At 62.3% G+C, this 27,701-nt stretch overlaps 9 protein-coding genes across 9 annotated transcripts; 2 read left to right on the forward strand and 7 right to left on the reverse strand.

Annotated features, from left to right (window-relative positions):
• Positions 1 to 352: 352 nt before the first annotated feature.
• On the forward strand, positions 353 to 3,193 carry RHTO_00390 (golgi apyrase; the record flags this gene model as incomplete). The annotated part of the gene is made up of 2 exons (XM_016414074.1): positions 353 to 566; positions 624 to 3,193. The coding sequence occupies 2 exons, from the start codon at positions 353 to 355 to the stop codon at positions 3,191 to 3,193; spliced, it is 2,784 nt and encodes a 927-aa protein (XP_016277081.1).
• Positions 3,194 to 3,467: 274 nt separating this feature from the next.
• Positions 3,468 to 5,183, reverse strand: RHTO_00391 (UDP-glucose 4-epimerase; the record flags this gene model as incomplete). The annotated part of the gene is made up of 8 exons (XM_016414075.1): positions 3,468 to 3,501; positions 3,568 to 3,681; positions 3,736 to 3,952; positions 4,010 to 4,388; positions 4,446 to 4,731; positions 4,876 to 4,936; positions 5,010 to 5,054; positions 5,177 to 5,183. 8 exons carry the CDS (start codon positions 5,181 to 5,183, stop codon positions 3,468 to 3,470), a joined length of 1,143 nt encoding a protein of 380 aa, XP_016277082.1.
• A 433-nt stretch (positions 5,184 to 5,616) lies between these two features.
• On the reverse strand, positions 5,617 to 7,926 carry RHTO_00392 (mitochondrial inner membrane protein Mitofilin; the record flags this gene model as incomplete). Its single annotated transcript, XM_016414076.1, has 4 exons — positions 5,617 to 5,735; positions 5,790 to 6,252; positions 6,309 to 7,736; positions 7,804 to 7,926. The coding sequence occupies 4 exons, from the start codon at positions 7,924 to 7,926 to the stop codon at positions 5,617 to 5,619; spliced, it is 2,133 nt and encodes a 710-aa protein (XP_016277083.1).
• A 1,318-nt stretch (positions 7,927 to 9,244) lies between these two features.
• On the forward strand, positions 9,245 to 11,804 carry RHTO_00393 (amino acid transmembrane transporter; the record flags this gene model as incomplete). Its single annotated transcript, XM_016414077.1, has 13 exons — positions 9,245 to 9,252; positions 9,312 to 9,370; positions 9,441 to 9,510; positions 9,566 to 9,645; positions 9,700 to 9,963; positions 10,019 to 10,145; positions 10,203 to 10,564; positions 10,676 to 10,800; positions 10,871 to 10,937; positions 11,006 to 11,080; positions 11,194 to 11,259; positions 11,324 to 11,387; positions 11,567 to 11,804. The coding sequence occupies 13 exons, from the start codon at positions 9,245 to 9,247 to the stop codon at positions 11,802 to 11,804; spliced, it is 1,605 nt and encodes a 534-aa protein (XP_016277084.1).
• A 668-nt stretch (positions 11,805 to 12,472) lies between these two features.
• RHTO_00394 (F-box domain contaning protein) lies at positions 12,473 to 15,914 on the reverse strand (the record flags this gene model as incomplete). Its single annotated transcript, XM_016414078.1, has 5 exons — positions 12,473 to 12,500; positions 12,557 to 12,627; positions 12,681 to 12,955; positions 13,012 to 14,925; positions 14,990 to 15,914. The coding sequence occupies 5 exons, from the start codon at positions 15,912 to 15,914 to the stop codon at positions 12,473 to 12,475; spliced, it is 3,213 nt and encodes a 1,070-aa protein (XP_016277085.1).
• Positions 15,915 to 16,845: 931 nt separating this feature from the next.
• On the reverse strand, positions 16,846 to 18,515 carry RHTO_00395 (transcription regulator HTH, APSES-type; the record flags this gene model as incomplete). The annotated part of the gene is made up of 4 exons (XM_016414079.1): positions 16,846 to 17,514; positions 17,573 to 17,705; positions 17,763 to 17,954; positions 18,067 to 18,515. 4 exons carry the CDS (start codon positions 18,513 to 18,515, stop codon positions 16,846 to 16,848), a joined length of 1,443 nt encoding a protein of 480 aa, XP_016277086.1.
• A 487-nt stretch (positions 18,516 to 19,002) lies between these two features.
• On the reverse strand, positions 19,003 to 20,971 carry RHTO_00396 (uncharacterized protein; the record flags this gene model as incomplete). Its single annotated transcript, XM_016414080.1, has 6 exons — positions 19,003 to 19,151; positions 19,209 to 19,283; positions 19,345 to 20,113; positions 20,172 to 20,329; positions 20,389 to 20,464; positions 20,528 to 20,971. 6 exons carry the CDS (start codon positions 20,969 to 20,971, stop codon positions 19,003 to 19,005), a joined length of 1,671 nt encoding a protein of 556 aa, XP_016277087.1.
• Positions 20,972 to 21,402: 431 nt separating this feature from the next.
• On the reverse strand, positions 21,403 to 23,964 carry RHTO_00397 (acyl-CoA dehydrogenase; the record flags this gene model as incomplete). The annotated part of the gene is made up of 13 exons (XM_016414081.1): positions 21,403 to 21,461; positions 21,545 to 21,563; positions 21,625 to 21,718; positions 21,790 to 21,898; positions 21,978 to 22,168; positions 22,239 to 22,457; positions 22,523 to 22,722; positions 22,784 to 22,821; positions 22,881 to 22,921; positions 22,984 to 23,063; positions 23,125 to 23,453; positions 23,521 to 23,635; positions 23,860 to 23,964. The coding sequence occupies 13 exons, from the start codon at positions 23,962 to 23,964 to the stop codon at positions 21,403 to 21,405; spliced, it is 1,599 nt and encodes a 532-aa protein (XP_016277088.1).
• A 523-nt stretch (positions 23,965 to 24,487) lies between these two features.
• Positions 24,488 to 27,362, reverse strand: RHTO_00398 (amino acid transmembrane transporter; the record flags this gene model as incomplete). Its single annotated transcript, XM_016414082.1, has 16 exons — positions 24,488 to 24,582; positions 24,647 to 24,712; positions 24,826 to 24,900; positions 24,969 to 25,035; positions 25,105 to 25,229; positions 25,340 to 25,701; positions 25,759 to 25,885; positions 25,941 to 26,204; positions 26,257 to 26,336; positions 26,403 to 26,472; positions 26,544 to 26,602; positions 26,661 to 26,677; positions 26,826 to 26,858; positions 26,916 to 26,950; positions 27,047 to 27,136; positions 27,206 to 27,362. 16 exons carry the CDS (start codon positions 27,360 to 27,362, stop codon positions 24,488 to 24,490), a joined length of 1,722 nt encoding a protein of 573 aa, XP_016277089.1.
• Between the last annotated feature and the right edge of the window lie 339 nt (positions 27,363 to 27,701).

Below are 27,701 nucleotides of genomic sequence, written 5' to 3' on the forward strand. Positions count from 1 at the left end.
GCGACAGCCGTCAGCTTCTTTGAGTTTGCTCAGGACGACGTGGACGAGGACCCCGCTATCCGGCACCGACAGCCTTTCCACTCGATAAAAACCGCAGGAGCGCAGGTCATGTTAGCTTGAGGGACCTTGTGAGTAACTCTGCTAGTCACGAGCATTGGTGCGCTCAGCGAGGCGGCCTCGTCGTGTTGGGCGACTCGCTCTCAGCGGAGTCGGGAGGAGCGTGGAAGCTGGTGTCGCGCAGCAGGCGGCTCGCCGAGTTGCACAAAGCGTGGACTGACGCTGCTTACATCCTCACAGACGCCGGCCGTGACCCCCTCGTCTCTGCCTCTCGACTCTCCTCCTCCTCTCGACGATGCCGCCTCGACCGCCGCCATGGTCTCAAGGTCGCCAGTACGGCGTCGTCATCGATGCAGGAAGCAGTGGATCTCGCATACAAGTCTACTCCTGGGTCGACCCCGAGATTGCCAAGCATGACCGCAAGGCAAAGGGAAAGAGTGTCGACGTCCTGAGCAAGGTCGAGAAAGGTGTCGAAGAGGGAGATGGGTGGCATCTGAAGGTTGAGCCAGGTGCGTGCGAGCTAGGAGCTGAGGAAAGACTAGGCTTACGAGCTTGCGGTCGTCCAGGCATCTCGACATTCGGCTCGAATCCTGCAGGCGTACCCGACTACTTGCGACCGCTCATCGAGTTTGCTGCGTCGGTCATTCCCGCCGACAAACTCCCTTCGACGCCAATCTACCTGCTCGCGACCGCCGGCATGCGCCTCCTCCCTCCAGAACAGCAATCCGCCGTCCTCTCGTCGACCTGCGACTACCTGCGCACCTTTCCTTTCCACCTTCCAGACTGCGGCGAGCAGATTCGCATCATCTCGGGCGAGGAGGAGGGGCTGTATGGCTGGGTCGCGGTCAACTACCTCATGGACGGCTTCGACAAGCACGAGCATGCGGCAGCCGGCGAGCGACGGAAGCACAGCTCGACGTACGGCTTTCTCGATATGGGCGGCGCATCGACGCAAATCGCGTTCGAGCCGTCCGAGACGGAGCAGATCAAGCATGCCGACAATCTCGTCGAAGTCAAGCTTCGCCTCCTCAGCGGAAAGGACGTGCGGCATCCGGTTTTCGTCACGACTTGGCTCGGCTTCGGCACGAATCAGGCTCGAAACCGCTACGTTGATCAGACGATCCAGAAGCACCTCCGCAATACCGACGAGGCGGACTTGCCAGGCGACGCCGAAGGACTCGGTTCGGAGCGGCCAGTCGTCCTCGTCGACGACCCATGCTTGCCAAAGAGCCTTATGCTTTCGGAAGCACGGCATGCCGGCTACACGACGCGCGGAACAGGCGACTTTGCGCAATGCTTGAAGCGACAAGCGCCGCTCCTCAACAAGGAGGTCGACTGCCCCGACGAACCTTGTCTCTTCAACGGCGTCCATGTGCCGCCTATCGACTTCAGCGTCAACCACTTTATCGGAATCAGCGAGTACTGGTACTCGACGCAGGATGTCTGGGGCGCAGCCCTCAACGGGAATGGCGTGTACGACTATGTCGAGTTCGAGAAGCACGCGATCGAGTACTGTGGGCGCGAGTGGGACGACATCATGCGCGACTACAAGGAGGGCGGCGGGTCGTGGAAGACGAACGTCGAGCTGTCGCGGCTAGAGATGCAGTGCTTCAAGGCGGCGTGGATCATCAACGTCCTGCACGAAGGAATCGGCATCCCACGCATCATCGACCGCGGCGGACAGGGCGACGGCAAGAATCAGGCGGAGAAGGGCATCAGCAAGGCGATTGACAAGAATCTCCTCGACGAGCCGCCCAGCTTCCAGTCGATGAACGAGGTCAACGACGTCGCCATCAGCTGGACGCTCGGCAAGATGGTCCTCGAGGTCTCGAAGGGTACGACGGAGCTTCCAGCGTCATCGCCTCGGCCGTCAACTTACGCCAACTCGTACGGCGCCTTCCGTATGGGCTGGACCGGCCACATCCCATCGTGGCGAGGCGACGTCCGCACAACCATCGCTGCCGTCAAAGACTCGTCGGCCCTACCGTTCTTCGGCATCTTCGTCCTCCTCCTCGTCTTCTGGCTGCTCGGCCTCAGTCCCGGAGCTTCGCGGAGACGGAAATCGTTCTGCGGTCCTCTCGGACGCTCCAGCCCGCGACGAAGCGACTTTTCGCTGCTCTCGCAAGACGAGAACGCGATCAGCAGCGGCGAATCGAGCGGTAGTCGCACACCCCCGCGAGGCGGACGGCGGAAGAATGGTAGCACCGTCACTCGTGCCCTTTCGCCTTTCCAGCACGCTGCGATTCGCCTGTCGTCCTTCATCCGCTCCTTCACCCGCCAGTCCTCCCTCTCACGCTCGCCCTCCGCCTCCATCCTCCCCATGTCCCGTGTCAGCAACCCGTCCGGCGGCGAAATCTTCCGTCCTCGACCCATCCGATCCTCCAAGTCTACCCCTTTCCTCCGCAGCGCAACCGTTGCCGCCAACTACTCCTCTTCTACGGGCCACTGGAACGACATGCCCGCGATGAACAACCCTTCCGACCGCATCCGCCCCGCTTCAGCGGTGCAACAGCAAGACCCGAACGCCGGCGCGCCCTTCCAGCGCTCGACTTCCGGCTCAGCTCTCGCCTCGTACGGTCCGCGCACGAGCTCTCCCCCTCCCATGGCTGTCGTCATTCCGCCTTCACCCAACTCTCGGCCTACGACTCCAGCTTCGGCCCGACCCGTCCTCACGAAGCTCACCCCGCGCTCGTCAGCAAGTCGAGACGGCTCGACCGACGAGTTCCGCCATGTCGCGTCCTCAAGCGGTATCGCCACGCCTTCGCCCCTCTCAGCCGGCCCTCACTCCGCTGCGGCGCTCTCGAACGCCGTGTGGGACTCGCTCGCGACGGGCGGCTTCTCGCGCGAAAGGGACTCGACGAGCCCTACCCCGGGTGTTGGTGCGGCTCAGGCTCTCGCAGGCGCCAAGCTCCGGACGAGCAAGAGCGCCAACAGCAGCCAGGTCAACCTCGCCGGTCCAGGAGGATACTTTGCGCATGCAGGCGGCTCGAATGCGGCGAGCGGGAATGGTACAGGCTCGGCGCGGAGACAGGGCGGACCGACCTTCTCGCTCACGGTGCAGCCTCCCTCGGCGAATGCATCGTCGACGAGTCTGGGCGGGCAGAGCGCGGTCAGTACGCCCGGTGCTGGCGAGTAGAGGGTTCTCAGGTTTCAGTCTTTCTCGGTAGTTTTCCCGTAATCGTCGTCGCCGTCTCTGCCACGGACCCTCGCAGGCGCATCAGTTTCCGTAGGACTTGTTGTAACTCGTATCCGACTCTCGTTCTGGCTGCACGAATGATGAGAGACTGCACATGCATTTCCTGGCTGCCTGTAAGGGGTACCGCTGTTTTGGTTGAGGCAATAGACAGACAGATGAGATAGAGACACAGGGAGAGTGGAGAGAGGGTCCATTTTCGTTGCAGCAACCATGTCTAAGCAGTTCCCTCGTAGCCCTGGGGGTTCTTCCTGCAGGGGTTGAGCGAGTGCCAGTCAGTCGCTGACAGTCGCGGGAGGGAAGAGAGCGGGACGAACGATTGCCAGTTCCACTGATCGCGGCACATCTCCTCGAGGTCGCGCTTGGCGTTGAAGTTGAGCTCCTTCTCGGCGAGCTCGGGGTTGGCGACGAGTTCGGGGACGTCACCGGTGCTGTGTAACACCTCGTCAGCCTGGAGGGAGGAGACGAACAGCGGCTCGACTCACCGGCGACCGACAACCTCGACCTTGTACTTGAAGCCGGAAGCCTTCTCCATCGCGGCAACCATCTGCTTGACCGACATGCCCTTGCCCTTGCCGAGGTTGTACGCCTTGTACTTTCCACCCGAGGCGCCGAAACCGGTCGAGGCGGCCTGCGCCTTGAAGATGTCGTCCTTCGGGAGCGCGCCGAGGGCGTCGACGTGGCCGTCCGCGAGGTCCATGACTGCACGACAGAGCTGTCAGCACGGTGATGTTACCAAGGAGAGACGCGCGAGCGAACCGTGAATGTAGTCACGGACGCAGGTGCCGTCAGGAGTCGGGTAGTTGTCGCCGAAGATCTTGAGGCCCTCGGGGAACTTGCCGACAGCCATCTGAGCGAGGAGGGGGACGAGGTTTCCAGGACGTCCGCGCGGGTCCTCGCCAATGTCGCCCGACTCGTGCGCGCCGGCAGGGTTGAAGTACCGGAGCGAGATGACGCGCCATTCGGGGCTCGAGTCGCAGACGTCCTTGAGGATCAGCTCCGACATGAACTTGGTGCGGCCGTAGCACGACTCGGGGCGAAGGGGAGAGTTTTCAGAGATGGGGACGTTGTCGGGCGCGCCGTAGACGGTGGCAGAGGACGAGTAGACGAGGTTGCGGACCTTGTAGCGGTCCATGACCTGCGGGCGAGTCACGTTAGCACTCGCTCACCAGAACTCCGGTAAGCGTTTACGCACGTCGAGAAGGTTGATGGTCGCGGTGATGTTGTTCTCGTAGTACTTGATCGGGATCTCGCCAGACTCGCCGACGGCCTTGAGCGCCGCGACGTGGATCACGCCCCAGATGCCGCCCTTGGACTCGTACTCCTTGAAAATGTTCTCGATGTCGCTCTTGATCGAGATGTCGCCCTTGTGGACGGCAATCTCGAGCGCCTTCTTCTCCTCGTCGGACGCGGAGGCGGGAAGGGCATCCTGCGCGAGCTTGGTGACGCGCTTGAGAGCGGTGGGGAACGAGTTGTGGTAGCTGGCGGTAGCAAGCGTAACAAGGGCGCCGGAAGTCGGGCGACGGAGCAGGAGGTGAGACGGGAAGGCCAGGAGAGGAAGGAAGGCGGAGCAGGGTCAGCGCCGCCGTAAGAGCGCAGGGGGGCCGGGGGATCGCGAAACGCACTTGTCGATGGTCACGACGCTGTACTGGCCCGAAAGCAAGCAAGAAAGCGCGATGTGCGAGCCTGCGGGACATGATCGGATTGCGAGGTTAGCCGGAGGGATGCGAGCGAGGGCGGCGTCGCGAGGGATGCGCACCGATGTAGCCCGCTGCACCGGTGATGAGGATCGTCTTGCGGTTTCCTGCACGGCGCACGAGGGTCAGCTGCTGCCTGTGTTGCTGGTCGTGGAGTTCCGAGAGTCGACGCGAGATGTGGGAAGCGGGAGGATGATGGGGTGCGAATAGCTCAAGCCGGACTGCGCACCAGCCATTTCTCAGTGTCCCTGCGAGTCTGTCTAAGTCTAGGAGAGCGAGCGAGCGTGAGGGAGCGCGATGAGCGGGATGCGGCGGGTCGCTCGCCTCCTCGTCGACCTCGTCGACAACACTCGAGTCGGGGACTATTGGCTGGATGACAGCTAAAGAAGAAGTAGCCCATACGACTATGGAGAACCAGCGCACTCCGCGCAGTCGCGTGGCCTGCAAATCCGTCTTTCTTCGCCTCGCTCCTCGTTCAAGCAGTCCTCGCCAGGTAGACAGGCAAGCTGAGCGCTCAGGCCAACAAGAAGAGCAAGGGACACTCTGCGAGTAGAAGTGCGCACCCCAGGCTCGAGCGACTTAGTCTAAACACAACTTTGCATAGGTTCCTCGTACGGAGCGCGGCCGGTCGTCGCGAGCAAGCCTTTTGCACAAGCAGAAGGGCATCGCTCAGACCGCGCTGAGGTTTTGCGCCGTCGCTTCTCGCTCGGCAACCTCGAGCGCCTGCTTCACCTGCAAGTGCTTCCGTGCCTGCTGGAGCCAGTCCGACGCGAGCGCCTTCGGCCATCCTGCGAGCGGGCCGTCAGTATGCTGCCAGTGCAGGGGCGATAGAACTCACGCACCCTTGAGCGAGTTGACCTCGCGCGTCGCCAAGTCGAGGTCCTTGTTCGCGAGCCAGAACTTGGCGCGCGCGATCGTGCTCACGACGTCTTCGCCGTCTGCCCATCCTTCCTTCTCGAACAGCGCGTGGCTCGCGATGTAGCTCGTGAGGTACGCGAGGACCCCGCCGTGTTCAGGGTACAGCGAGACCTTCTTGAGCTGCGGGGCAACGGAGGAGGAGAAGCGGGCGGAGAGGGCGGGGAAGGAGGCGATGCCGGTCGAAGCGGCGTCGGCGGGGATGGTCGAGAGCGCGAGCGAGAGGAGCGAGTTGGAGGGAGAGTCGGCGGACGTAGGGGGGCTCGTCTCCTTCGCCAGTCGTTGCAGAGTCGCGAGCTCGTCGGTGAAGGGCAGGCCGGACTCGATGCGGTGCTCGAGCGCCTTGACGGCGGTGAAGATTTTGCGGGCACGGACAGCCTCGCCGAGAGCCTGCGGAAGCGAGAATGAGCAAGGATGGGACGTAGAGAAGCGAGATCTCGACGCACCTCCTCATTCTCCTTGGCCACCTTCTCGAGCTTGCGGACGCCGCTCTCAAGCTCCTCGAGCTTGGCCAGCCGCCCGCCGCGCTCCTGCTCGACCCGCATCTTGATCTCGCTGACCCACCTCCGCTGGAGCTCGATGCCTTGCGCGACGACCTCCTCCTTGAGACGCTGGTTGATGATTTCCTGCTGCGTCGCAAGCTCGGTGTCGAGCTTCTCCTTGTATGCCGAGACGAGACGCTGGCGCTCCTCGTCAAACGCCTTCTTCCAGTCCTCCTCCTGCGTGTCGAGGCGCTCGACAAGCTCCTTCTCGGCCTTCAACAGCATGCCCGAGTACTTGCTCGCCTGCTCCTTGAGCTGGGCCTGCAGCTTGTCCTCCTCCTGCTTCTTGATCGCCTCGAGGCGCGAAGCGAGACTCTTGATGTCCTTCTGCGCGTCGTTCAGAACGGTCGAGGCCGATTCGGAAACGGTCACGTCGTGCTTCTCGACGTACTTGGCGAGACTGTCGATGGTTGAGGCGAGCTGACCGAGCATGGGCTCGGAGGTCGTCACGTCCTTGAGAGCGGGAGCGACGAGAGGGAGAGGAGCGGGCGGAGGCGTGGCGGGCTTGATCTCGCCCTTGGGCGTGGGCGGCGCGCGAGGGAGCTCGTAGCCGACGGGAGGCTCGAAGCCGATGGGCAGAGGCGGACCCTGGTAGACCTCCTTGTTCGCCCGCTTGGGAGGAACAGGCGTGGCGTCGACGTCGCGAGGTCGCTGGGCGTAGATAGGAAGGGTCGATGCAGGCTCCTGGGGCGTCTTGACGGCCGGAGCGACAGTAGGGGCAGCGGCAGGCGAGGAAGCTGCCGCGGGAACAAGATCCTTTGCGGCGGTGACAATCTCCTTCGCCTTGTCCTCGACGACGCCCTCCGCCTTGACGACAACCTGCTTCGCCTCGGAAGCCCGCGCCTTGGCAGCCTCGACAAGGTCGGCAACCTTCTCCTTCGACTTGTCCTCGATGTGCTTGGCCGTCGACGCAAACTTCTGCTTGATCTCCTCGCGAGCCTTTGCCGGGTCAGACGGCTCGGCCTTCTTGAGGTTCCATCCCTCCGCCTTGGCCTTTGACTCGGCGTACCGCGTCAACTCGGTCTCCTTTGACTGGTTGCCCGTCGCAATGGACCGTCCCTCACCCGGCTTGACTGCCGCTCGCTGGATCTGCAACTCGTCGAGGAGCTCGCCAATCTGCTCGCCTCCAGGGACGGTCTCGACGAGGAAGTCGCGGTAGCGCAAGGAGACGTAGCCGAGCGGGACCGAGATGCCGTAGAAAGCGACGGTGAGGAGGATGAGCGGGGAGAGGACTCGGCGGGTGAGCGACTTGCGAGGCTTGGACGAGGGAGAGGGGCCGGCAGGTCCAGGGTTCGGGAAGACGTTCGAGTTGCTCGGCGCCGTTGCATAGCCCTGCGGAGCGCACGCAAGGTCAGCGAGTGCCGCGACATGACGATATGGGGGAGGAAGCTCGACTCACCCGGCGAGCGGTCAGCCGGGAAGCTTGCGCGGTCAAGGCAGAGTTTCGGGGCAGTCGGGCAGCTCCAGCCTGGCGCAGGCTCGCCGCGAGCGGGAGAGGGCGTGCAGACAGGACGCGGGACATGTCGGCCGCTGTGGGCGACGAAAGAGGAGTCAGCTTGCGGTGAGCGCATGTACACGGCTTTGTCGAAGCGTTAGTGAACTGCTCACGTTCTAAAGCGCGCTTCACAGAGCGAGAGGAGCGGTGGATACGAACGACCCTTCTCGTCGCAGAGGGTTGACGAGCGACCACCCACTCGTCTTCGCTGTGGGCTAGCCTGACTATGCTACGGACCTGCTCTGACTTCGCTCGATACAGCCCTGCACCATCAGCTGCACCTGAGGCTGTCTCCCCTTTCCTCGCTCCCTCTCTCGACAGGACGCCTTGTGAGGAGTCAAGACGGACTTTGCGGGCAGGCAGACTGGCTTGGAGGAGGAAACGGAATGCATCGCTCGCAGGACTTTTGGTTGGACCACTTCGCGCAGCCCGAAGGCAGACTCGTGTCCTTCGTCGCTCTCGCAAGAGCCGTCTACCGTGGTCGGAGTCGTTAAGGCGCCAGCGACAAAGCAGGCTCGACGAATAAGACTGCACACGGCGTGGGCGCCGGCTCCGCTTCGAGCGAGCGGCGCTTCGCTCCTTGGCGCTTTCAGCGTCGATGGCCCCCTCCTCCGCTCCTCCTCCGCTCGTCCTCCGCTCCCCCTCCTCTCTGCTACGCTCTTTGCCGTCCTGGCCCGCTCACATATCTCGACGACGAGACACAGCACTCAGCATTTGCGGCGTCGAGCTCCTTGCGCTTCCAGCGACGCGTGTCGCCAGCAAGCTACAGACCGGGGGCTCGACAGCGACTCGCCCGATGGGAGCGTCCACCGTGCGTACTGTCATGCTATGCCGTTCTCGTGTCGTCTCCTAACTCGATAATGCTGTTGGCGCTTCACAGGGAATTTGAAGGCTCGCCACCTCCAGGCAAGTCTTATCGTCTCCGAACGTCATGCTCGGTCGGCTTACACCTCACTCTGCTATGGCTGTAGATGATTGCTCTTGGTGGAACTATCGGCAAGTCCCTGCACATGCCGCTGGTGGGCGAAGTCGACTGACCTTCGGCCCCTTCCCCTGAAAACAGGTACTGGTCTCTTTGTCGGTGCAGGAGGCGCTCTTGTGCGTCTCTTCTGGTCTTGTTATACGCTATACAGGACTGACGCAAACCTTTCGTAGGCGACCGGCGGACCCCTCGGAATCTGGCTCGGCGTGAGTCCTCCCGGCTCATCTCTTTCGCCAAGTCTGCTCGTGCCTGCGACGAACATTGTCTGGGCCTGCTATTGTCAAAGAATGCCAGAGGCGCGCGTACTGACGTTCTGCGCTTTCCCATGCGCCGCGATTCTCTTTCACTCTCCAGTACTCCATCATGGGCTTGTTCGTCTTCCTCTTCCGCTCGTTCCGCTCACTTGCTGACTATTTGTACGCTTGCGCAGCACTGTCGGAACCATGATGGTCGCGCTTGGCGAAATGACGACCCTGTACCCAGTTAGCGGTGAGGCGACGGCAGGATCTCGCTTCCTGACGCCTCCTCGTCGTTCTGACGCTTCCTTTCAATTCATCATGCGCCTTCACGCACTACACAGCGCGCTTCCTGAACCCTGCGGCCGGATTCGCCTTGGGATGGAACTACTGGTGAGTTCGAGCCGCTAGTCTACAAACGCCTGCTCACCTCACACACTGCACACAGGTACTCTTACGCTATCACTCTCCCCACTGAAATCACCGCCGCCGCTCTTGTCATCCAGTACTGGCGCGACGACATCAACGGTACGCAAAAGACCGCCTCTCCTCTCTGCGTTCGCTGACTCTTCCGCTCTCCAGTCGCCGTCTGGATCACCGTCTTCCTCGTCGTCATCTGCTGCTTCAACTTCCTCGGCGTCCGCGCATACGGCGAGGCCGAGTTCTGGTTCTCGCTCATGAAGATTATCACAATCCTCGGCCTCATTCTGCTCGGAATCATCATCACGGCGAGTGGCGTGCCCGGCACGGACCCTATCGGCTTCCGCTTCTGGAGGAATCCGGGCCCGTTCCAGCAGGAGAACGGCATCCCCGGATCCAAGGGTCGCTTCCTCGCCTTCTGGACGGGTGAGTCCGCGTCCGCCCGGTCAACGAGCCGCTGCTGACGCCCTTCCACCCGCAGTGCTCGTCCAGGCCGCGTTCTCGTATCTCGGAACGGAGATTGTCGCCCTTACCGCGGGCGAGGCTGAGAACCCGCGCCGCAACGTCCCGAAGGCCATCCGCCGCGTCTTCTACCGTATCCTCTTCTTGTGAGTTGCGGTTCAGCCTATCAGACAGTGTCGCTGACCTTGTCGTCGCCGCGCTAGCTACGTTATCGGCACGTTCATCATGGGCCTCATCGTTTCGCCGAACGACCCCAACCTGACCAACGCGAACGGAGTCAATGCGTCTCCCTGGGTTATCGCGATCAAGAACGCGGGTATCAAGGGTCTTCCCAGCGTCATCAACACCGTTGTGCTCCTCTCTGCCTTCTCGGCAGGCAACTCGGACTTGTACGCCTCGTCGCGCACGCTGTACGGTCTCGCGTGCGACGGCAAGGCGCCCGCCATCTTCCGCCGCTGCACCAAGAACGGTCTCCCCATCTACTGCCTCATCTTGACCGCCCTCGTCGGCCTCCTCGCGTACATGAACGTCTCGACTGGCTCCACGACCGCCTTCAACTACCTCTGTGCGTTGCGTGCTCCTTCCTAACTGTCACGGGCTCCCTTCGGGTTGTCGCGGGCGCACTTTCGAATCGCCGCAGGACGTCCGCTGATTCCGACTCCGTCGCCTCCCGCAGCCAACCTCTCGTCCATCACCGGTGTCATCACCTGGCTCTGCGTCTGCGTGTCCTACATCCGCTTCTACCACGGCGCCAAAGCCCACGGACTCGACCGCAACGACTTCCCCTACAAGGCTCCTCTCGTGCGTCTCCCGCTCCCTCCTCCTCCTCCTCACCTTCGCAACTTTGACTGACGGTCCTGTGGGTGCGCAGCAACCCTGGGCTTCGTACTGGGGCGCTTTCTTCTTCTTTATGGTCATCATCTTCAACGGATACACCGGTGCGTCGATTCCAGCGGTGAAGGTCCTCCCCCGCCCCTCCTGACCCTCCGACTTCGCCTCCGTGCAGTTTTCCTCAGCGGGCAGTGGTCCACGGCCAATTTCATCGTGTCGTACATCACGGTCGTCATCTTTATTGTGCTCTGTGCGTCGCTCTGAGCTCCCTGGCGTCGACTTGGCGAGTTTCCGCTGACCAGGACCTTCTCTTTCGCCTCCTTCCCTTCCTCCGCCTCCCTTTGGCTCCTTCTCACCTCACAGTCGTCTTCTGGAAGCTCTTCAAGCGCACCAAGTTTGTCCGCATCGAGAACATGGACTTTGACACCGGTGCGCTTCCCCTCCTCTCCTCTTTTGACGACAACAAGCTGACGTGGCTTTCCGTGACGCGCAGGACGTCGCGAGCTCGACCAAATCGCGGAGGACGAGGCGGCTCGTTACAAGGCGCCGACTACGTGGTACGCCCGCCTCGACATTCGCAAGTCTCGCGCACGACATGTCCCCCTCCCCGCTAATCCGGGCGATTCCGTGACTCCTGCTGTCGATACCGGGCTTGCAACGCCTGTCGACGGCGAATAATCGAAGCTCGGTCCCAATAATGACGTTGCTCCCATCCGCCTGGCTTCGATCGCAACAGGTCGAGACGAAGGTTCTCTCTTCCGCCCCTCGCATGTTCAAGCGCTTCTCGCGCATCGCAACGACTTCAGTACGACGAATGCATACCGCCCAGCCTGCCACACACGCTCGCGAAGGCCCTCATCCCGCCAAGGCAGGCGCTCCTCCTCCTCAATGGCGCACTCCTCATCCTAATCAGACGAAGCCCCACCGCTACCGCCCCACGACCACGCACGCTGAAGAACACGTTTACGTCTTAACCCTGCGCCTCTCGCCCTCCCTCCACGGACCCCTCAACGACCTTCGAACTCGCTACTTTCCCGCCGAGCGCCTCAAAGTCCCGGCACACCTCACTCTCTTCCACGCCCTGCCTCACTCGGAACTCGACAGCATCACAAAGACGCTCGAGGAGATTGCGGGCCAGACGGAGCCGTTTCGGATAACGACGGGCGAGGCGTTCAAGTTGGGAAAGGCGGGAGTTGCGGTGTCTCCGGCACAAGGGACGGAAGAGGGAGCGAGGGTGCATGCGGCGTTGCGCGAGCGGTGGCAGGGCTTTCTAAGCAAGCAGGACGCAAAGGGCTTCAAGGCGCATTGGACCGTGATGAACAAGGAAGAGTCGGAGGAGAAGGTCGACGCTGCCTTCGCCGAGCTGCGAGATTGGACAAAGCAGACGGGTGCAGAAGGCGAAGCGGATGGCTTGACGCTCTGGCGATACGATCACGGGAAGTGGATCTACGAGCGAGAATTCCCGTTCAGAGGAGCGGCGGACAAGACCGACGTCTCGGCACGGCATTGATAGACTCTCGTGTTAGGCATGACAAGCAACAGTGTCTTTAGCTACGATAGCTGAGGCGACGCGACCAGCGCTTGCCGTAGAAGCGAGGGACGAGGAGCTGCATCCGGTGCGAGCTGACGGCCAGGTGCGCGCTCACGCCGTCTCGTTTTCGAGCACGGGTCTGTGAATCAACATCGATCAGCTGGTGGTCCTGCTGAGCGTGGTGGAGAGGCACACCTCAGCCAGATCCTTCCCGGGCGACTCTTTTCCCGAATCACTCGCCACGGCGTCGGCTCAACCGAGGCGACCTGCTCGAGGGGTGTCAGCGAGCGAGAACAGGAGTAAGAAGGGGAGCGCGCACCCTGGCAAGGAGCATCGTCGCATGCTCTGTCGTCCCCTCCGTCTCGACGACGACCTGTCCCGCCCAATCCTCGTGGACGACCTCGATTCCGCCAGGTCCGAGTCCACCTGCTCCAGCTGCGTCGCCAATGATCTGGCCCGCAACGAGGCGGAGCGTGCCGCGGTAGACGTAGCGCGAGACGAGATACCGGCCTTGCGGCGACGACAGGCTGACCTTGTCCTTGCAGAGCGTCATGGTCTCGCGCACTGCGCTGGTGTAGGGGGCAAGCGACAGGTCTGCACAACGTAGCTTGTCAGTATCGGGCTTGAAGGATGGCTCAGACGACACGCACGGATGACGGGATTCGGAGTCGACGAGACGATCACGTTGTGGAAGTAGGCAGGCGAGAACGAGAGCATGTTCAGCCAGTTCGGCAAGTGTCCCACGGCGTCGTACGCGAAGGATAGATCACGGAGGAATTTGCCATCGAAGACCAGCTTCGAGACGTTGCCGAAGGGGAGGACGACCCCGACGTTTGCGACGACGTCGCCCTTCTTCAGCTGCGTCCACACTCCGCTCCGGTATACCTCCCTCTCGCACTCGACAAGCTCGTTGTCGGTCATCCAACTTCCGCCGTCTCGCGTCGGCACCCAGACTCGGAGGAACGCGGCTCGACCGGGCTTGTAGGCGGGAGAGCTGGCCGTCGAGACCGGGTACGCAGGCGTATTGAGCGACGACGAAGGCAGCATCGACTGAGCCCGTAGACGAAGTGCGACTCGGTTCCAGGCGCGAGTCGTGGCTCGAGCGAGACGTAGCGAGGCAGTCGAGAACCGCGCTGGGTCGACGGTGTAGGCTCTCGCGAGGCGGGAGTAGTCGTCCTGGCCGAGCTGCAGGCCCGCACGGAAGGCGATCAAATCGCGCACGTCGAGGTTGAGCATGCCCGCTGCAGCATCGGGACGGTACTTGTGGCCTGCGGGTGCCGAGGCGAGCGACCGGTACCCTTGCGAGCCGAGGAAGCGTTCGAGCACGAGCTCCCTGCCCTCGACGTCGATCGCTCTGCGCATAGTCTTCGAGACATTGCGAAGCGAGAGGAGGTCGGCGTAGCGGATCTGGCCGACAAGCGACTTGAGGATGGTCGGCGGGTAGGTTGCGAAGGCGTACTCGAAGCGGGGCTGAAGGATGCGTCCGTCCGCATCGGTCAGCGGAGTGGCGGCGGCCTGATCCTCCGATCCCTGCTGCGAGGTTGGGACCTGTTCCTGCTCCTCCCGCTGTCGTGCCGCCTTGAGTGCAGCAAGGCGAATCGCATCGGCTTCTGACCGAACTATTCGCTTCGGCGACGCTTCAGGCGGGAAGGGCTGCCGCTGATAGGCAGGGGCTCGAGGAGACGTTGGTGGTGAGCGTGAGTGGGCGAAAGGCTGAGGAGGCGAGGTTGGCGGAATGACAGGCGAGGGAAGAAGTGAAGTCCGTCGGGGTGGGCGCGAGACGACAAGCTGGCTGACGGGTGCAGCTTCGGCCGAAACGGGAGAAGCTGGCGAGGTAGGCGACATTTTCGGCAGCAGCTGAGGCTGCAACGGCCGGACGGAGTCGCGGTTCTTGCCGGGCGGCTTCTTCGTGAGCTTCTTTGGCAGACTGTCCGCGTGTGACGGCACGTTCGTCACCACCGTGGTCGTTGCTGATTCGAACAACGATGTCCTTCGAGACCGCCTAGCAGGCGTATCCGCAGGCGCAGGCGGAGATGGTGCCGTCTTGACGGGGAAAGAAGCGAGTGTCGGAGTCGGCGTTGGCGTCGTGCTGTCGTGCTCAGTCCCAGCTGGCTCGGGCGAGGCGGTCGACAAGGCGACCGGAGGCGGAGTCTGCTCGAAGGCATCCTGCAAAGCCTCGAGCTTCTGGCCGTACTCCGGTGGCGTAGGTTGCTCGTCTCCAGGCACGGAAACGCGAGCTTTAGACTCGGTCGAATCGCCTTCCTCGGCAGACAAGCTGGGCGTCGTCAAGCTCCCGTCGGACGAGAACTGCCGGGTGAAAAAGCGCGTAGACGCATTGGCCGTGACGTCTTCCGACGAGGAGGAGAGCGTCGAGAGGGAAGGCGAGGTGGTGCCGTAGAACGCCGCGAGAGCGTTGTAGGCGGGACGAGGTGAGGCAGACAGGGCGGTCGGAGGGGAAGGAGGAGCTGCCCCAGGCGGTAGGGACGGCTGAGGCGAGCTCTGCTGCGTCGGAGTGCCGTTCAGGCTGGTGGCGACATAGGCGGCGCCAAGCGACACTGCTGAATCTGCTCATGCATGAGAACCATCAGCTCGCACATCAAGAGAGCGCTCCAGCTGAAGCCAATGCACCTTCACCTGCACTCGCTTGACGGATCGTCCCGTTCGCGAAGCCCTGCGGCGCCTCGTCTCGCTCAGGTCGATCAGCCTCGCCGATACCTACCGACCCGTCGACGGTCCGCTCGCGTCGCCTTGTCGCGCCAGTCGGGATGTGTGCTTCGGCCGACGGCTTCGGACGCAGCAGGCTGTCCCGGCGAGGTGGAATTGCGGATCGAGGGGGCGAAGTAGGCGGAGAAGTCGGCGGTGAAGAAGGAGCGCCGTAGAAGGACGAAGACACCGGGACGCCGACAATGCCGTTCGAGGCGAACGACGGTTTGTACGACAGAGGGAGAGCGGGCGCATACGACGGCGAGAGGGCCGGAGTGGGCGAGGCGAGCGCTTGCGAGATGCCCTTTGGCGGTGTCTCGGGCTCGCCTTGGGCGAAGGTCGGCGTCGAACCGTTCGAGGGAGGTGGATTCAGGTTGATGGTGTCGGTGGTCTGCGGCTGAGCCGCGTATGCAGCCGAAGGAAGGGAGCCATCGGTATGCGTGCGAGAAGGTTGGAAGAGAGATGAGTTGCGGCGCGGCGGCGTGATCGGCATATCAGCGTCCAGCTGCTTCGTCGACTGACCAGGCTGTAGACGGCCGTCCAGGGCGGCCGAATGTACCGCCTGCTTCGCGCGCGTCTCCTCCTCCCTTCCTGGCCTCGAAAGTCCCGCCTCGCTCCTCTGCTCGCTCACACTCCGTTTCCCGCTGCCCGGCCGGGACCTCTCCAACCCACGCTCTCCGCTTCCCGAGCCCGAGCTCATCAGAGCCGTTTCAAGCGAACCGAAGACGCTCAGGCGCTCAGGCATGGGCAGAGAAGGCGGAATTGGAGGCGCGGCGAGATCTGGTTTTGGTTTGCGCAGATTCGCTTCCGACTTGCGCCGTTTGGAGGCGGAGGAGAAGAAGAGGGGCATGCTGAGCGGGCGCTGGGGAGACGGTACCGAAAGAGTGGGGAGTCGAGGACCAGTTGCTCGTCGAGCGGCGGATTGGGTTGAGACTTGGTTGATAGCGACGATGAGAGCCTCCTGAGCGCTGGAGGACAGAGTCGCGCCGCACGGAGGGCGAGAAGGAAGGTCCCGAGGCCAGAGTTCCGTCTGTTTGGAATGATGAGATGGGGGTCAGATCGCCCTCACAACTGTTTCGTAGCGCCTCGGGCTCACCCGAACGCACCGTGTACTCCTCAAAGGTCCCGTGTAGAGCCCTTCCAACCGGTTTCGCGAGGGTGAGGACAAGCGAAGGCGCGGATATGGGTTCGAGCGGGGGGCAAGGTGAAATCGCGAGCGCAGAGACTCGTGGGATGGGCTCTTGTAGCGCTTGTCTCTGTTCTGCGGCGCCAGAGTCTTTGCCAGGTGCCCACGAACGAAAGCGAGATGAGCGAGCGAGGGGACGGAGGGCAAGCGAGACGACGAGGGCACGAGGCAAGCGAGGTTGCTTGTTGACGACGACGCTGACCACTCCAGCGGGCGATTGTTCTTCGCAGAGAAGCATGTGCGCAGATCCCCTCCGAGTCGGGGCGCGTCAGGCGACTCTTGATCTCGAACGAGAAGGTAGAGCCTCTCGCGAGCTGTCTCTGCTCGTTCGAGAAGGGCGCATCGCAACAGCACGGCGCATTACAGAGACGGGTCCTCGAGAATGGGCGTCAAGAGGCAGTCTGGTGTACAGAGGAGAGCTAGGGAGCGTGTCGTTAGGAAAGGCGCGAAGGAATCAACAGAGCCCAATACTTGTCGAGTCGAGTCGAGTCGGGAGTCGTGAGAGGAATAGAGCGCGGATGGCGTCGACTTAGGAAGCGAGGGATAGAGGTATCGAAAGAGGTATACTTGGCGGCGGCGGCGGCCGAGGAGGTCGTCAACCGAAAAGGTAGGGCGCTGCTGCGGTCGCACCAACCGCGACGGCGAGTCCGAGTCCCGCAACCCACCTCCTGCCCTCCTCGAGGTTGTCCTCTTCCCGGATGACGACCTGCGGGACGTCTGCACTCGCCGAAGCCCTCGGCGCCGGCAACGCCCTCGTCTCGCGTCCGCCCTGGACCGGCGTCCTGCGCTTCTTCGGGTTGCGCCTGAACAGCTTGGCAAAGAATGAGCGGTTGTCCACCATGCCGAGCGCATCGGCGAGCGTGCCATGCTCTGGCAACGGCTCGTCGTCTTCGTCCACCTCGTGCGCGCGCTTCTTCGACGAAGTCGAGGTCGAAGCGTGCGGTTCGGGGATGTGTGTCCCGTCGGCGAGGTCGGCGAGGACGTGGTTCTTCGCCAGGTCCTTGACGAGCTTCTGCGCCTCCTTCAGCTGGTGCTCGGCCGAGGCGTCGAACTGCGGGACGTCGTCGCCCGCCGGCACGTCGAGCTTGACCTCGGTCGTCTCGGTGATGTCGCCCGTCTCGGCGTCAGTCGAGAGGGTCTGCAGGATAGAGACGCCCGGTCCAGTTGCGCCAGAAAGAGCTTGTGCGCCGGATGAACCGCTCTTCCCTGCGAGAGGCGAGGAAACGCGTGCCCGCTTGGCGCGAGGAGAGCGAGCGGCGGGGGACTGCAAGGTGGGAGAAGATCAGTCGATGGGCTAATGGGAGCGGTGGAAGCAGACGCACGTCGTCAAAGCTGCCTTCGGGCGTGTCGGGCTGGTTCGAAGGCTCGCCGTCCTCGACGTAATCGATGAGGTCCACGGCGTAACGTGCGATGCCGTACTCGGTAGCGAGAGCGTGCGCATGCGCGGCGGGAATCCTGCAAGCCTCGTTCAGTCAGTTGAAACGCATCTCAGACGGACAAAGTCATGCTCACCACGTTCCGCTCAGCTTCTTCGACTCGTCGTGCTCCATGCCTGCCTTGACCGTGTCTCCGTACTGTCCTCGCGAGCCGACCGCAATCCAGCGCATCTCGAGCTTCTCTTCCTCCTCGGTCGCGGTGGGGAAAGCGGCACGGAAGAGGGACGAGGCAGAGACGGCGTTCGTATCGAAGCGCTTGATGAGGTGGCTGTAGAGGGGGGGTCGTTAGTCCTCTTCGACGCACCGGCGCGGCTTACAACCGCACGAGCGAGCCGAAAGTCTCCCTCGACTTCGCGGCAGTCTCCTGCCTTGCAACTCACCCTGGCACGTTCTTCGGGACGGGGCACTTGACCCTGGCAATCATGATCGTTCCGCCCTCCTCACCAAGGTGCAGCGTCTGCGTCTTGACCTTGTGCGTCTTGACCGCCTTTCCGCCCTTCCCCTCCTTCTCCTTCGGAAACAGCGTGTTGGCCGCGTGCGTCGGCAGCGGCGGGCGCGACACCCTTGCCGCAACACGCGGAGACAGCGCGCGCGTCGAAGCCGACTTGCGCATCCCTCGACCCGGTGACGTGGGCGTGCTGTCGTCGTGCGGCGGGACGAGAGCGGAGAGGGACGGGGTCGAAGCAGAAGCTGGCAGTCCGACGGCAGAGGAGCGCGTCGTGCGCGTCGACGGCGGCGGCGAGGCGATGTCGCGGGTGGGCGTCGACTGGCGAGATGAGCGCCGGACGGGGGGAGCGGGCGACTTGGAGGCGCGGCGCGTGCTCGGCATCGTGTGCGGCTGCCTCGTGCGAGCGTGTAGAGCAGTGGCACGCTGGCCCAGGCAGAGTTCGAGCTGAGTGTACGCGGGCGAGAGGAGCGAGGAGGACGAGGTCGGTCAACAAGCAAACATTCGGAGGCAACTCGCCGTCGTTGGGTGTGTGGGTAACAGTAGAGGGTTGCTGTGAGTCTTGTGCGGCTTGGCAAGGCTACCCAAGCAGCCGCGGGTGAGGACGAGGCGTTGTTCTCCTCCTACGCTCTCGCATTTCTCGAGGACGGCGCTGCCGCTCTGCTGGGTGTCCTTTCGGGCTCTTGCTGAACCTCTGCAGACCTGGACGCGATATGACCGCCTGGAGTCTCATGAGAGCCGAAGGAGGAACCCCTCCGTCGAAACAGGCTGCGAATACCGCAGGTCAAGCGAGTCTGCGCTTGCATCGGCAACGCAGCTACGAGTCAAAGACGGAGCAAAGCGGGTCCTGTCCGTTGCTGCTCTGTCGTGTCTACGACGTCGCTGGCATGTCAAGGACTGTTGGGCCGTGAGGAAGAAGATGGCGAGGAAAAGTAGCCTGATCCGGGCTGGTGAGGCAGCTTGGCGATTCCTCGGCAGCGAAAGGCGGAAGCAGTGACTGCCATCCACGCGGGAAGAGTCCTGCAATGTCGAGGCGTCAGCAGTAGCAGGCGGCAAGGGGCGAGCGCAGGTGCGCACCTGGACAGACGAGCTTGGCTACGAGACGAAGCCTGAACCCGAGGTCAACGCGAGGGTCGTATGCGAGTCGCTGCACTGCATGAGGAATCAAGGATCAGCAGGTACTCGCAGTGAAGGTAGGAGGGCCAGTACGTACGCAGAGGAATGTCGTGCGAATCTTCGAACTTGAGCCAGGCCCTGGCGCACTCCTCGCTCTCGTCTGAGCAGGTGGTGTCCGAGCGCACATAATCCGTCGTTAGAGACGAGATCGCCTTGTACGCCCTGCAAGTCTGCGTTCGCTTGTTACGGCATGACGGGTCGGGGAAGGAAGCCATCGCGTCGGAAGCGCCATCGCAGAGCGACGACTGAAGCCATGCCGTAACCTTCGCCGCAGCGTCGACGGGATAGTCAGTCGTGCTGGGTACTGCGCTCGCATTCGGGATGGACAAGCACGCAGAGCTTGAGGCGGCGGTTGAGACGGCCGAAGCGAGATGAGCGTCTGCGTCGCAATTGTCGTGACGCTCTTCGTCCTGGAAGTCCGAGGTCAAAGGCTTGAAGATGATGCTGAAGAGCTTGAGGTTGGCGAAGATGTCGGATCTGAAGGAAGGGAAGTTCTGGCAAGTCTGGAGAACGCCGGAAAAGGCGAGAGGTACGGTAGCACGCAGAGCGACCGCCGGAGGATAGAGCTGGTCCCGCAAGCCTCGGTTGTTGTCGTGTGAGAAGGCGGGCAAAGGTTGGCCCGTCGTCGGGAGGTAAAGATTCCCGTCCGTCGAGACTTCGAGGAAGACAGACTTTCCGTTGACAGCGTGGTCGAACGTACGCTTTCCTGACTGCTCAAGCGTTCCGAGTTGATCGGGTCGTAGCGCAAGGAAGCGGAAGTGCGGCCTGTTGATCCCGCGTTTGACAAGCTCGTCGAAAAAGTCGTTCTGCACAATCAGGGGCATTAGCGTGCGACGACACAGCGTAATCTGCAGCCTTGGAGACGGCACCCAACGCAGAGATTTCTCGCTCCCGCTCAGGCCTGCTGCGCCGCCGCTCGTCGGACAGGAGGACGAGCTCGGTGTATGCTGAAGCGGTCTGCTCCTCGTACAGCAAGACCCAGGACAGCAGCTTGTCTGCCTGGTAGCGGAGACCTCGACCGACTGCGCAAGGGTCAGTGAGATGGCAGGGAAAGGAAGTGTGGGAACGGAAACGGACGAACCGAGGAAGAGGTTGTGCGGACCGTTCAGCTCCCAAAGAGGGTTCGTGAAGAGGCCCGTCGACTCGAGAATCTGGTGCTGCGCGAGTAGTCGGGTAAGCTGCAGAAGCGGAGTCGATGCGGGCAGGAAGACGAGACGAACCTTGACGAGGAAGTCTCCGCCTTTGTCCACCAAATACGTTGGCTCGTCCGACAAGCACTGCCTTCCGAACAACCTATCAGGCTCGTTCTTCACGACCGTCTTCGCCCACCCGCCCACGCGCGCCTTGTACGCACTGTACTCCTCGTGCCTCTTCCTCCGCTCCTCCAACTCCCGGCGGGCATCCCGCGCGGGACTCGACGAAACAGAAGGGATAGTCGAGACCCTTGAAAACTCAGAGGTCGCTTCGGAAGTGCCGATAGGACCAGCCAGTCCGACTCGAGCCTTGAGGAACGCAGCCAACCGCTGAAACCGCTCGTCCTCCTCCTGCGTAATCGGTGCGCGGCGAGCCGTAGGGGCCGCAGTCACTTGAGAGACCGGAGGAGACGCTGCAGACTGCGCCGTCAGGGCGCTGTGAGAGGACGAGAGATGGGAGTTGGGCGACATCGTTCGCGACGGCGAGCGGATCGTGCGGGTCGCACGAGCGCGTACAGAGGTCTAGCTAACACACAGAAGCGATTGAGCAGCAGGAGTCGCTCCGTAGAGCGGTGAGCAAGTGTGGACGAGGGGGAGCCTGCGAGCGAAGTTGGAGGAAAGCGACCGGCGAATCTCACGGTATACTTCAACGCGTCTGAGCAGCGACTATCCACTCGGTACTGGGACGGCAGAGCTCGCAAACGTAGCGAGCGAGGCAGGTGACTTTGGACGACGAGATGAACTGCTCAACTTTGGGATGCCTTGCAAAACGCCCAGCAAACTGGCCCGATCGAGGCGCGAAAGAACACAACAGAAGGGACGATACCGCGCAGAGGAGTGGAGAGGGGAACAAGCGATGAGGGTTGATAACCGAGTGAGGCCAGGCGAGGATGCGAGGACGCTTAGAGGACAGCCTGGGGCATCTTGCGCGAGGCCTGCCTGACGCCGAGGTCGAACAGGACTGTGAGAGAGAGGAGGCGAGTCAGCGGGACGGACGGAGAGGAGAAGCAGTATGAGGCAGAAGTAAGTGGAAAGTCAGCTCACCCTCTTCGGCACCACCAAGCTGTGATCAAGACGAGAGCGTCAGCACGGTCAAACAACGCCAGGGAAAAGAGGACACGCACGATCGCATCGAATTTCTGCGTCCTCTGGAACCTCTCGACATAGACGCCCATTCCGCCCTGCGTGATACCGCGACCACCGAGAATCTGGACGGCGCTGTGTGCGGGAATACGTCGAAAGTCAGCCCACAACGTCTCGCAAGACGGTCGGAGAGAAAGAGGGCGCACTCGTCGGCAATCTCGCCTGCGACGCGGGTGCACTGCGCCTTGAGGAGACCGATCGGGCCGGCGAGGATGTCGGCCTGCTGGGCGTAGGTCATGTGGGTCATCTGGAAAGCTGCGTGGGCGAAATCCCTCATCAGCCTCCGTGTCTCGAGGAGCAAAGGTGAGCCGAGAAAAGGTCGCCCGCTACGCACTGAGGTTCTCAAGGTACGCCTGGAGCGCCTCGATCTTGGCAAACATGCTCGCAAGCTTGGCGCGGATGACAGCCTGGGTGATGAGGGGCTTGCCGAACGCGCGGCGCTGGTGGGCCCATTTCATGCACTCCTCGGCGATCATGCGCGAGCCGGCAACGCTGCCGCAGCACATGACCCAGCGCTCGTGGTTGCTGCGCGAGCGTGAGGCCGTGTCAGCGGCGCCGCTCGAAAGACACGAGGAAAAGACGGCTCGTGACGCACAAGTTGGAGAGGACGACGAAGAGACCCTTGCCCTCCTTGCCCAAGAGGTTCTCAACGGGGACCTTGACGTTGTCAAAGGTGACGTAGGCGGTCCCGGCGGTCGTCGAGTACGACGTCTTGATCTGCTTGGTCTCGACGCCCTCGCCGCGCGGGATCAGCAGCATCGAGAGGCCGTTGCCCGTGTTGACCGCGGTAGAGAAGTAGTCGGCAAAGTGGCCGCTGCGGGCGGGAACATGGCTGCGTCAGCCTCTGCAGAAGAAAGAGAGCGAGGCGGTGGAACGCACTTGGTGATCCACTTCTTGGTACCGTTGACGATGTAGTGCTTGCCGTCCGGCGTCTTCTTGGCCGTGGTCCTCAATCCCGCGACGTCAGATCCGGCAAAGGCCTCGGTGATGGCGAGGCAGATCCACTTCTTGCCGGCGAGGACGTCGGGGATGATCTCCTTCTTGAGCTTGTCCGAGCCGAAGTTCATGACGGGAGGGAGCTGTGGGTCGAAAAGGTGTCAGTGACGGCAGTAGAAGCGAGCTGGCAAAACCCGCACGTACACCGATAACCATACCGCCCTGGAGACCGTCGGCGTAACCTGCCAGTCGCAATGCGCGTTAGTTCCGCTCGCTCTCGCGCGTATCGCCTCGTACGTACCGCGAGCACCGATGCGCGAGAGCTCCTGGGTGACGATGAGCCTGCGCGAGGGGAACAAGGTGAGGCCAAGTCGAAAACGACGAGCTTGGCGGCGGATACTCACTCGTGGAAGTAGTCGAACTCGTCGCCCTTGACGTCTCCGGGAAGGGTCAAGCCGTGCAGAAGCTTGGTCGGGCCCATGCGCTGCGAGCAAGAGGCCTCATCAGCGGCGATCGACCGGAGCGAAGGAAGGTCGCGCGCTCACCATGGCGTTGATGTGCAGCTTGCCCATCTTCTGGATGAGTTCGACCGTGGGCCTCTTGCCGTCCAGCTCGTGCATGTTGGCATCGTCCTTGACCTCCTCGTCGACAAACTTGCGCATAAACTTCTGGAGCGAGCGGTGCGAGTCCTTGTAGTAGGGCGAGTAGTAGCCCTCAGAGAGCCAGCTCGGCTCGGCGTAAGGGACGGGAGAGAGCGTGCCCGGCGTCGGGAGGATCACGCGAGGCTTCTGGCCCTCGACCGTGCCAATCACGTAGCGGCCATACTTGACGAGGACGTCGCTGCGGTGCATGCCAAAGAAGGCCTCGGTGGCGTCTGCACGTCGTCGTTCGTCAGTGCATGTGTCGGTAGCGAGGCGAGCGAGCGAGAAGCGGGGACGCACCCTTGCCCGCGACCTGGACGAGGACATGCGCGCCTCCCGGGTGCAAGTCGACAAACTTGGACAGGTCGTAGACGGCGCCGTCAACGATGATCCAGAGGTCATCCTCCTTGTTGTGCTGTGTGCGCCGCGAACGAGTGTCAATGAGCGAGTTCTCCTCGTCCTCGGTAAAGGCGGTGGCCGGTCGAAACCAGCTTCCACTCGGTGGCGTCCCTCGCAGAGCCGCTCAACCCGCTTGGCAGCCTCCCTATTCTCGCGTACGACACCTCCACTGACCCGCACGCCCTCCCTCCTCGTGCCCCGCACCCTTCTCGCCCGTCCTGTCGCGTGAAAGAAACCGACCTTTGCAACCTCGTCCTTTGAGAAGACCTTGAGCTGGTCCTTCTTTGTCGCTGTCTCTGGGACAGTGAGGTACTTTGTCTTGCTGGGCGGTGCGATGGCGGCCATTGTGAGCGTGTGGGTGGGTGGGAGAGTGAGGCGGGACGAGGTGGGGATCGAGGAGGTGTGCGAGGGCGGGACAAGCGGTGGCTGGGAGAGTGCGAGTGTGGCTCCGAGTGTAGCCGTGTGTTGTTAGCTGTGCTGAGCTGGTTCGCTGCTGTTGGAGAGCGAGAGAGTGAGCGAGCGTGAGCGGGACTCGGGAGCAAGAGAACGCCGGCGCGAGCGAGCGGCCAAGTCGCCGACTACGAACGCAAGCCAACGAACAACGACGGCGCTTACTCTCTGTCCTTCAGCCTGTGTGTTGTGTAGAAACGACGTTGCAGGGGCATGACAAGACCACATCCACGAACAAGAACGAAGCGACGAGAAAACGGGGAGACGAGGGAGAGAGGGAGGGAAGGGGTGAGGAATCGACGATCTCTGCATAGCGCAGAGTCTCGTAGGGTATGGAGAAGGGCCTCTTAAGAGTGACAAGAAAAGCAAGACGAGCGGACGACGGAAAGGTGGCGAAGGCGGGGGCTACGGAAACCCTCTACATGATCGCGTCCCACAGGCGGGCGTACCACGTAGTCGGCGCCTTGTAACGCGCCGCCTCGTCCTCCGCAATCTGGTCGAGCTCGCGGCGTCCTGCGCGTCACGGAAAGCCTCGTCAGCACGTCGTCAGCGGGAGAGGGAGGGAAGCGAAGCGCACCGGTGTCAAAGTCCATGTTCTCGATGCGGACAAACTTGGTGCGCTTGAAGAGCTTCCAGAAGACGACTGTGTAGCGGTGAAGGGCCGGAGGGAGACGGAGGAAGGGAAGGAGTCGGAAGAGAAGGTCCTGGTCAGCGGAAACTCGCCAAGTCGACGCCAGGGAGCTCAGAGCGACGCACAGAGCACAATAAAGATGACGACCGTGATGTACGACACGATGAAATTGGCCGTGGACCACTGCCCGCTGAGGAAAACTGCACGGAGGCGAAGCCAGACGGTCAGGAGGGCCGGGGCAGAAGCTTGACGACAGGAAGTGACGCACCGGTGTATCCGTTGAAGATGATGACCATGAAGAAGAAGAAAGCGCCCCAGTACGAAGCCCAGGGTTGCTGCGCGCCCATACGACCGTCAGTCAAAAGTTGCGAAGGTGGGAGGAGGAGGAGGAGGGCGAGACGCACGAGAGGAGCCTTGTAGGGGAAGTCGTTGCGGTCGAGTCCGTGGGCTTTGGCGCCGTGGTAGAAGCGGATGTAGGACACGCAGATGCAGAGCCAGGTGATGACACCCGTGATGGACGAGAGGTTGGCTGCGGGAGGCGACGGAGTCGAAGTCAGCGGACGTCCTGCGACCATTCGGAGGACGCGCGCGACGACTCTAGGGGAGCCCGCGACGACTCGGAGGGAGCGCAGTACGCACAGAGGTAGTTGAAGGCGGTCGTGGAGCCGGTCGAGACGTTCATGTACGCGAGGAGGCCGACGAGGGCGGTCAAGATGAGGCAGTAGATGGGGAGACCGTTCTTGGTGCAGCGGCGGAAGATGGCGGGCGCCTTGCCGTCGCACGCGAGACCGTACAGCGTACGCGACGAGGCGTACAAGTCCGAGTTGCCTGCCGAGAAGGCAGAGAGGAGCACAACGGTGTTGATGACGCTGGGAAGACCCTTGATGCCCGCGTTCTTGATCGCGATAACCCAGGGAGACGCATTGACTCCGTTCGCGTTGGTCAGGTTGGGGTCGTTCGGCGAAACGATGAGGCCCATGATGAACGTGCCGATAACGTAGCTAGCGCGGCGACGACAAGGTCAGCGACACTGTCTGATAGGCTGAACCGCAACTCACAAGAAGAGGATACGGTAGAAGACGCGGCGGATGGCCTTCGGGACGTTGCGGCGCGGGTTCTCAGCCTCGCCCGCGGTAAGGGCGACAATCTCCGTTCCGAGATACGAGAACGCGGCCTGGACGAGCACTGCGGGTGGAAGGGCGTCAGCAGCGGCTCGTTGACCGGGCGGACGCGGACTCACCCGTCCAGAAGGCGAGGAAGCGACCCTTGGATCCGGGGATGCCGTTCTCCTGCTGGAACGGGCCCGGATTCCTCCAGAAGCGGAAGCCGATGGGGTCCGTGCCGGGCACGCCACCAGCCGTGATGACGATTCCGAGCAGAATGAGGCCGAGGATTGTGATAATCTTCATGAGCGAGAACCAGAATTCGGCCTCGCCGTATGCGCGGACGCCGAGGAAGTTGAAGCAGCAGATGACGACGAGGAAGACGGTGATCCAGACGGCGACTGGAGAGCGGAAGAGTCAGCAACGCAGAAAGGAAAGGAGGTCTTTGCGTACCGTTGATGTCGTCGCGCCAGTACTGGATGACAAGGGCGGCGGCGGTGATTTCAGTGGGGAGAGTGATAGCGTAAGAGTACCTGTGTGCAGTGTGGGAGGTGAGCAGGCGACCGAACGACGATTCCTCCGCTCCTGCTCGAACTCACCAGTAGTTCCATCCCAAGGCGAATCCGGCTGCAGGGTCCAGGAAGCGCGCTGTGTAGTGCGTGAAGGCGCCTGATGAATGGAATACGAAGCGTCAGAACGACGAGGAGGCGTCAGGAAGCGAGATCCTGCCGGTGCCTCACCGCTAACCGGGTACAGGGTCGTCATTTCGCCAAGCGCGACCATCATGGTTCCGACAGTGCTGCACAAGCATACAACGGTCAGCAATCGAGCGGAATGAGCGTGGGAGGAGGACGAACAAGCCCATGATGGAGTACTGAAAGTGGAAGGGAATCGCGGCGCATGGGAAAGTGCGGCACGTCAGTACGCGCGCCTGTGGCATCGTTTGACGATAGCAGGCTCCAGGCGGCGTTCGTCGCAGGCACGAGCAGGTCGGGCCAAAGAGACGAGTCGGAAGGACTCACGCCGAGCCAGATTCCGAGGGGTCCGCCGGTCGCCTACGAAAGGTTTGCGTCAGTCTTCAACAGCGCAGAACAAGACCAGAAGAGACGTACAAGAGCGCCTCCTGCACCGACAAACAGACCAGTGCCTGTTTTCAGGGGAAGGGGCCGAAGGTCAGTCGACTTCGCCCACCAGCGGCATGTGCAGGGACTTGCCGATAGTTCCACCAAGAGCAATCATCTACAGCCATAGCAGAGCGAGATGTCAGCCGACCGAGCATGACGTTCCGAGACGATAAGGATCCTTGCCTGGAGGTGGCGAGCCTTCAGGTTGCCTGCGAAGCGCCAACAGCAATATTGAATTAGAAGACGAGACGAGAACGGCATAGCATGACAGTACGCACGGTGGACGCTCCCGTCAGGCGAGTCGCTGTCAAGCCCCCGAAGGACGACGCCGTTGCCATCGTGTTTAGAGAGCGAGTTGGTGCGGTTGAGCGTTGTTGAACCGCCCTTGATGTCGCCAAGCTCGACATCCGCCAAGTGGTCGTGAGAGGTAGCCATGGCCAGTCGCAGGAGCAGCCCCGATAAGCGCGAGCGGGAGAATGGAAGAAGGGAAAAGGTGGAGGAGAGCAGCGGCGAGGGGGCGACGCCCAGGAACGAAGAGGAGAGCGGTCCGGAGCAAGGTCTATTTCGGGCTAATCTCTCGCTTATTGTCCTGCCGTCGAACTCGGTGAAATCATGGGTTCGTTGCTGCTTCACCGCTCCATTCGCTCCTTTGCGAACAGCCGTGCGCCATTCTCCTCCTCCTCCTCCTCCTCCTCCTCCTCAGCTCTCCTCCGCCGACAGTCCGCGGACCTCACGATACCTGCCCTTCCCCGGCACTCGATTGTCGCAGCCCCG

This window comes from Rhodotorula toruloides (assembly GCF_000320785.1).
Source record: "Rhodotorula toruloides NP11 unplaced genomic scaffold Scaffold1, whole genome shotgun sequence".
In the NCBI taxonomy this organism is placed as follows: domain Eukaryota; kingdom Fungi; phylum Basidiomycota; class Microbotryomycetes; order Sporidiobolales; family Sporidiobolaceae; genus Rhodotorula; species Rhodotorula toruloides.